Here is an 8,604-nt window from a genome sequence, read left to right as displayed (position 1 = left end):
TTGGTGATGGTTAATCGGTGTTCTCGTTGACGGTTTTCGGTTGATTATCATCATTTTCATTAATACCACTTAATGATTTTTTGTGTTCTCGCAAGAAAAATAACTCGCATTTTAAGATACTTAGCCGTAGTTAGTTGAAACTGTGCATAAATATATTAATTTTTGTCTAATTGTGTGTGTGTGTAAATTTGTGTGTGTGTGTATGTTTTTGTGTTTGTGTGTGTATGTGTGTGTAAGTTTTTGTGTGTGTAAGTTTTTGTGTGCGTGTTAGTTTGTGTGTGTGTGTGTGTGTAAGTTTTTTTGTGTGTCTGTGTAAGTTTTTTTGTGTGTGTAATTTTTTTTGTGTGTGTGTAAGTTTTTGTGTGTGTGTGTAAGTTTTTGTGTGTGTGTAAGTTTTGGCGTGTGTTTGTAAGTTTTTGTGTGTGTGTAAGTTTTTGCATGTGGGTGTAAGTTTTTGTGTGTATGTGTTATTTTGTTTGTGTGTGTTAGTTTGTGTGTGTGGGTGTAAGTTTTTGTGTGTGTGTGTAATTTTGTGTGTGTGTGTATAATTTTTTGTGTGTGTTAGTTTTTGTGTGCGTGTGTAAGTTTTTTGTGTGTGTGTTCTGATTATTGTGTTCTCGCAAGAAAATGGCTCGCCTTTAACATACTTAGCCGTAGTTAGTTGAAACTGTGCATAAATATCATAATTTTTAGTCTAATTACGTGGCTACTAAAGGAACAATGAGCAATTTTTTTCTGTAGGCTAAATATCTTCGCAGTTGACCATTACCCCCCCATTTTCCGAGGGGTGTTGACACACTGACGGCATTGTGACACTTTGGTGATGGTTAATGACGGTTTTCGGTTGATTATCATCATTTTAATTAATACCACTTAATGATTTTTTGTGTTCTCAAAAGAAAAATACCTCGCCTTTTAAGATACTTAGCCGTAGTTAGTTGAAACTGTGCATAAATATCTTAATTTTTGTCTAATTGTGTGTGTGTGTGTGTAAATTTGTGTGTGTGTGTGTGTGTGTGTGTGTGTGTAAGTTTTTGCGTTTGTGTGTGTGTGTGTAAGTTTTTGTGTGTGTAATTTTTTGTGTGTGTAAGTTTTTGTGTGTGTGTGTAAGTTTTTTTTTGTGTGTGTGTGTGTAAGTTTTTGTGTGTGTGTGCTTAATTTTTTGTGTGTGTGTTTTTTTTTGTGTGTTTTTGTTAGTTTTTGTGTGTGTGTGTGTTAGTTTTTGTGTGTGTGTATGTTTTGGCGTGTGTGTGTAAGTTTTTGTGTGTGTGTAAGTTTTTGTGTGTGGGTGAAAGTATTTGTTTGTGTTTAAGTTTGTTTGTGTGTGTAAGTTTTTGTGTGTGTGTGTAAGTTTTTGTGTGTGTGTGTAAGTTTTTGTGTGTGTGTGTAAGTTTTTTTGTGTGTAAATTTTTGTGTGCGTGTGGAAGTTTTTTTGTGTGTGTGTGTGTATTTTTTTGTGTGTGTTTGTAATTTTTTTTGTGTGTGTGTTAGTTTTTTTTTTTGTTTGTAAGTTTTTGTGTGTTTGTTTAAGTTTTTTTTGTGTTTGTGTAAGTTTTTGTGTTTGTAAGTTTTTGTGTGTGTGTGTGTGTGTGTAAGTTTTTTTGTTTGGGTGTAAGTTTGTGTGTGTGTGTAATTTTTTTTGTGTGTGTAAGTTTTGTGTCTGTGTAAGTTTTCGTGTGTGTAAATTTTTATGTGTGTGTGTGCAAGTTCTTTCTGAGTGTTTAAGTTTGTGTGTTTGTAAGGTTTTGTGTGTGTTTAAGTTTTTTTGTGTACGTTTTTTGTGTGTGTGTGTAAGTTTTTGTGTGAGTGTGTAAGTTTTTGTGTGCGTGTAAGTTTTTTTGTGTTTGTGTAAGTTTTTGTTTGTGTGTGTGTATGTTTGTGTGTGTGTGTGTGTGTGTGTGTGTGTGTTAGTTTGTGTGTGTGTGTGTGTGTGTGTGTGTTTAAGTTTTTGTGTGTGCCCATTTTGAAGTTGGAAAATATTTATATTATTTGGAAAAATAGAAATGATCAATAACTAATTTCTTTTTCATTGAAAAAATTCAGAATAGAATTTGAACTTTTCTTCACTTCGTTGAGAAAATTAAAAATTGAAGTAGAGCTTTTTATCTTCTGGGAAAATATTCACAAGTATGCTATAGCTTTTTCTATCTACTACGGAAAAATTTAGAATAGAACTTTAAATTTCTTTATGTCTTTGGTGAACTTAAAACTGAAGTGGAAGATTTTTATTTTCTCTGGAGAAATTACAATTGGAGTGTGTTCTTTGGTAAAATTCAGAAGAGAACTTGAACTTTTCTATCTTCCGTAAAAAATTAGGAACAGTAGTTAAAAATTTTTCATCTCTTTAAGAAAAATTTTATCCGAAGTGAAAATTTTTTATATTATTTTGAAAAAATAGAATTGATTAATAACTAATTTCTTTTTCATTGAGAAAATTCAGAAGAGAACTTTAACTTTTCTTACTTCATTGATAAAATTCAAAATTGAAATAGAACTGCTTATCTTCCGAGAAAATATTCGAAACTATAATATAGCTTTTTCTATCTACTAAGGAAAAATTTAGAATTTGTAAAATTGGTTTAAGAAGGTTATTAAGAAAAGAACTTGTACTGAAAAGATATAATAAAGCCTTTTGGAAAGTATTGCTTGATGTTTGGTTGTGTAAAAGAGTCGTAAAGTAAAGTTGTGGGGAAAAGATAAGTACTTCAACATGTAAAATGGGTTTAGGAAGGACCTTAAGAAAAAAACATGTTCTGAAATGCCTTTGAAAAGTATTGCATGATATTGGGTAATTCAAAAAGCCTTATAGTAAAGTTGTGGGGGAAAAGATAACTACTTCAAGTTGTAAAATTGGTTTATGAAGGACAATAAGAAAAAAACTTGTTCTGAAAAAATATAATAAAGCCCTTTGAAATGTTGGGGACCCTTCTGTGTCTCAAATGCACAAAAAAGTATTAACAAAATGGGGATGGGGCTCTTTGGGGACCCGGGGAGGGCATTTGGGGATCCGGAGGGCCCTTGAGGGCTGGGTGGTCCTTTGGGAGCATGGGGGACCTTTGGGGACTGGGGTAGAGGACCTCACGACACTGTTCAAATGGAACTTATGTATTATAACGACCACAGAGTTTCACCTTCAAATCCTCTTCTAAAATCTCTTCGAAAATCCACTTTTGAAATGTTTCTAACTGTTTCACCGAAATAATTCCCTAAAATAATAATATGTTCTGAAAAGATACAATAAAGCCTTAAAAAAGTATTAAAATGGTGGCTCAGGAGCCTTTGGGGTTTTGGGGACCCTTTGGGAATCCAGAGTACCTTTGAGGACCGGTGGCTTCCTTCGGGGTTCGGGTGGGGGGATCGGAACCCTTTGGGGTTGTGGTAGGGGACCTCACAACACTGTTCAAATGGAACTTGTGTATTATAACGACCACAGAGTTTTACCCTCAAATCCTCTTCTAAACTCATCTTTTAAATCATCTTTTAAAATGTCTCTAACTGTTTCGCCGAAATAATTCCATAACCTGTCTAAAACAGTTTCGCCCAAATAATCCCTAAACGTAAATTCAGCGTGTTCCTTTTGTTTTTTGGCATCTCTGCGCTGAGGCATTTCAAATTAATAAGAACCCCGATTCCCGCACTACAACAATTCATCGCTAAGATGTTTCTTTGAGAATTGTTTCCATGGCCTTTGGCTATTAATATCCTTTGGAGTTCGACCAAAAGAGTTGTTTCCGAGGCAAAGACATTAATGACTTTGATCTATTCCTGGAGAATCGTTTCTAGGCGAAAATTTTTAAAGTCTGACAGATGATGTCATTGGTTGATTGATCTGTCAAGAAAGGGGAATTAATTTGTTGTTTCTAAGGGGAATTATTGATTCACGATAGGGGAATTGAGGTCGACAGCACAGGTGTTCCAAATTTCTGGAAACTCATAACATTCGCTGAGAGCAACAACAAGAAGGAAGTGTCATTGACCTGCTCCCATTAGACTCAATAATCCATTAAAGTGAGAAAGTTCCTGTATTTCCATTCTCACTGACAAAAACCATAAAAACAGAAATAAATGTGAGAAAATTCCTGTTATTCAAATTCTCACTGACAAAAACCATAAATCATCCATAACCATCCATGAAAAACATCAAATAAATCGACCAACACACATAATCATCCATGAAAACAGACATAAATGTGAGAAGATTCCTGTTTTTCAAGTGAGAAAAATACTGTTTTTTCATTCTCACTGACAAAAACCATAAAACAGATATGAACTGCTGTTGACATCCATGAAAAACATCAAATAAATTGACCAACACACATAACCATCCAAGAAAACAGACATCAATGTGAGAAAATTCCTGTTTTTTCATTCTCACTGACAAAAACCATAAAAACATCCATAAAAGTGAGAAAGTTCCTGTTTTTCCATTCTCACTGACAAAAACCATAAAAACAGACATAAATGTGAGAAAATTCCTGTTATTCAAATTTTCACTGACAAAAACCATAAATCATCCATAACCATCCATGAAAAGCATCAAATAAATCGACCAACACACATAACAATCCATGAAAACAGACATAAATGTGACAAAATTCCTGTTTTTCAAGTGAGAAAAATACTGTTTTTTCATTCTCACTGACAAAAACCATAAATCATCCATAACCATCCATGAAAACATCAAATAAATCGACCAACACACATAACCATCCAAGAAAACAGACATAAATGTGACAAAATTCCTGTTTTTCAAATTCTCACTGACAAAAACCATAAACCACGTGGTTCTATGCCCATATATGGTGTGCTGTTCGGATCAATTGAGGCCTTTCTACTAATGTTCCTACAGTTGCACCGGTAGTGATAATCGTATTTGGAAAGAACGTTGAAGGGCGAATAGAATGGTATGTTTAATCTTCAGCTAGTGAATTACCAATATTCAACTAGTTTAGTAACCAAATATATATACATACATTGACTAATTCATTCCGCTAGACCTCGCGGAACCTTCGAAATAAATTACTTAATTTTTCCAAATGGAAACAATCCAGGGTTCCATGCTAGTTCGTATAGGTTACGCTTGCTCAAATGAACTTATAGTAATTGAAACTGCAGCTACACACACTCGGTTATATAAAGCGAGAACAGAGGGTACTTGCGTATCATAGCGTCCACACCGACGAAGTGAAGTTAGGTTAATCATAATGAAATATACCAAAATATTATGAAAATACAACACTTTAGTAACAAAATTATGGAAACTACAAAAAAGAATTATGGAAAACAGGCCGCCTAAAACATATTATATCAAAAACCTAACCAAACCAACTCTATATACTAAATATTTAATTAAAATATACCTACATATTTCTCTCTCAGGCTAAGCTAATGATCTCCGAGTGCACACAGAGAAACAGGTTTCTTAACAGATCAAAAACAACAGTGTGGTCGCTATAATACGTATGTACTCAATGAACAATGTTGTTGTTGCACAGGCGAGCATTGAGACCCAAAATCGTCCAATGTTCTTTCAGTAGAAAGAACTTTTACGTTCAGTTGTAACCCTGGCAGTGGTTTCTCTGAGGACCGTGCGAGGAGGGAGGGAACTGGGAGCCAATGTATATTCCCCCCGAAATTGTGTTAAAGTCAATGAAGTAACAATCTTTTAGAATCTATGAGTGGCGTCAACTCACCAATATATAGGGGGAGGGGAAAATGTGTTACTCAAAATCTAGAGGCAAAATGAAGAGGGGCAAGTCTGTCGGGTAGTAGCCACGAATTGAGGCTTTTTGAGAAGGAGACTTGTTAAGACATTGATTCTTAGGCTACTTCATAATATGTAGAAAAAATGTGACTAGTATTTTTTGAAGGCACTTCGGTAAAGGATTATTCAATTTACGGGTACACGAGTTGAGACAAGAGTGACGCATGGAAAAATAATTGGAGACACGTAAATTGGGCTATATATATGCACATTAGGGAGATTGGGGGTGAAGTATAGTGGAAGTGCCTTCAAGATGTGTTAACTACAATTTTACTGCATATTATCAAGTAAGAATGGTTTTTTCCTTCTCAATAGCCCCAATTCTAGGCTAATATCATTTGCTTTGGTTGACCACATCTTAAGGAAACATGCTAATATAATAAAATTATTACCATTCAATTCCTTTTTTTTATCATCTTTCCAAATATCAAGGTAGCTTTTCTGACAATACACCCCAACCTCTGCTTGTCCCCGATATAGCCCTAGGATACATAAAAAACAAAAAAGAAAACACCAAAATAATGAAATTCTTAATTTATAATCTAGGCTTCTTAAACTGTTTTTTATTTACGACTCCATTTATGATTTCGAGTTTCCTGGCGACCCCACATAAACATAAAATAAAATTAAATATATAATTTTTGATGATTTATTTATTAGATAACAATATACATATACATATGAAGACATATAATTTTAGAATTTGTTTGGAAACATACAAGAATCTAAAATTATACTCTATTTAATATAGTTACAAAAACTATAAGCCCTATTTTTCACCAAAATTACATTTTTCGCAATAACCTGAACAAAAGGAAATTCTGAACGTCTTAGTTCGCTCGAATATATTCGAATGCAGTCGGTTAGTGGTTAATATTAGATTAAAATTAAAATAAAAAATTTAGTGAGATGGTTGTGCTATTTTTTACTGCATAATTAACTAAATATTTGTGGAATGTTTAACACTGCTGGATGTAACGCATCTTCAACATTTCCTAGCGATGGACTATACTGGGATTTAATAAGTGTTAAAGCAGAGAATACAACTTCACAGAAATATGTTGAATGGCAGAAGAACATTTAACTCAACGATTGTGGAAAATTCAGTTCTAGTTCTGATCCAGAATTGAGTCAAGGACTTTTTTGGAAATTGTAGTTTTAAATTTGAGTAACTCGAAAGCTCAGCAAATTCCTCTTGAGCTAAAATCGGCAGGTGATCAATCTCACTTAAAACAATCCAAAACGGCTTTTGAATTCAAGCTACCTTTTTAAAATCAATATCTAATGCAAAAAATGTACGGAACTGTGCTTCTAGCACTTTTAAGTAATCTTAGTGTAAGTAAATATATCACAATTTAAATATATCGCATTCTGAAGTAAATATATTGTAATTTTTCCCTGAAGAGACTAGTTGAGATCGTCTAATATCGCAAAGCCATCTGACAAATAACACAGCTTAGATAGCCGTAGGTCATTTTGAAAAAAAAAAAACCAGCAAGTTCACATTTTTGTTCGGTAAAAAACATTTTGATTTCAGCCTTTAATAGAAATAATCTTCTTAAACTTTGCTGACAACCATCTTACTTCTACGGGTAATAATAAAGTTATGTTGTTGAAATTCGCACCGTATCCTTACAGAGATTTAAAAATAAGCGGCCGTTAAGGGCATGGCTCTTAATAAAATTTATAATCTTTACAGCATCCTAAAGCACATTGTTCAATTCTGTTGCTAGGTTTTTAGCTGCAAGGGCCTCTCAGTGAACAAGGCAGTGCTTAAAAGTTATATGATCATAATGAGCAGCTTGAAAAAAATATTAAAAACCAACATTTTTGCCCGTCATCGTGAATACCCCATTTGGAAATATTCCACAGCAATTTTTCCACTCTAAGCCTTGTGTTTTTAAAAATTCGTCAACTTTCCAATGTATGTATTTCCCTGTAGTCTTTCAAAGGACGACAAAATAGCAATTCTTCCTCCACGCTTTCTTTATAAATGTACTTGACATCTACTAACAACTGAGCCAATTTAGTAACATCAGTTGTTTCGTCCAACTAAATAAAAGTTTTTTTTTAATTATTGTAATAAGCTGCACTAATTTGTCCTTGTTAATATCAGAAAGTCTATTCGACACGTTGCCGTTTGACAAAAGAATTTGTCAAATATTATTGCCATATTCACTTCGATGTAGTACTTCAACCATTTTAATAGCAGCAGGTAATACAAAATCTTTTCCAAGGGCGAACGGCTTTTTATTTTAAAGATAGAAGAAACCACACAGCTTCATTCTTACCAATATCAACCTTCCTCGGGAAGGTAAAACCAACCATGTCTTATATTCATTAAAATTTGTGACTTTACATCACCAAACACAACCTCCGAGAACAGAACATAACCCCGGACCTATTGGAAAAATTGACAAATCAAGGCCTTGACCCCAACTGGCGAGAAGTAGCCCATCCTAGCAACACAGTATTCTAACGCTTGGGAAATTGTTAAAAAATCTGAAATTTAAGCTTTAACTATTTTAAATTTACACAGGTCAATGCGACTATATTTATTTCTTTTCAAAATCTCTTTAGCTATCCAAAAAACCCTAAATAAAACATCCCTTGAACTTCAATTTTAAAATATACTTTATAAGAAATTTTGTTAATTCATGAAATCTTTATTACAAACGATAACGTACTTTAAAACCAATAAGAGAACTTGTCAAAATTTTAACTACAAATTGATCCTTTCGCACGACACAAGTTAGCAAGTTAGTAGCCCCTGGTACCGCTATTAGGGGAGAGAGGGGTGAAACCGTACATTTTGAGGATTTTGACCCCTAAAAAGCGTA

General features: G+C 33.8%; 1 protein-coding gene across 1 annotated transcript in view; it reads right to left on the bottom strand.

Annotated features, from left to right (window-relative positions):
• Positions 1 to 8,092, bottom strand: part of LOC148940718 (neuropeptide SIFamide receptor-like) — a 292,968-nt gene extending 284,876 nt beyond the window's left edge. Inside the window, exon 1 of the mRNA XM_089105050.1 lies at positions 8,056 to 8,092. Within this exon, the coding sequence (XP_088961176.1) occupies positions 8,056 to 8,092 (37 nt within the window). The remainder of the gene's footprint in view (positions 1 to 8,055) is intronic.
• Positions 8,093 to 8,604: the final 512 nt, after the last annotated feature.

This window comes from Artemia sp. Qi Xiang Cuo, chromosome 19 (genome assembly GCF_049724085.1).
Source record: "Artemia sp. Qi Xiang Cuo chromosome 19, ASM4972408v1, whole genome shotgun sequence".
NCBI lineage: Eukaryota > Metazoa > Arthropoda > Branchiopoda > Anostraca > Artemiidae > Artemia > Artemia sp. Qi Xiang Cuo.
Note: the sequence above shows the minus strand (reverse complement) of the source record. Positions and strands in the feature narration are given on the sequence as shown.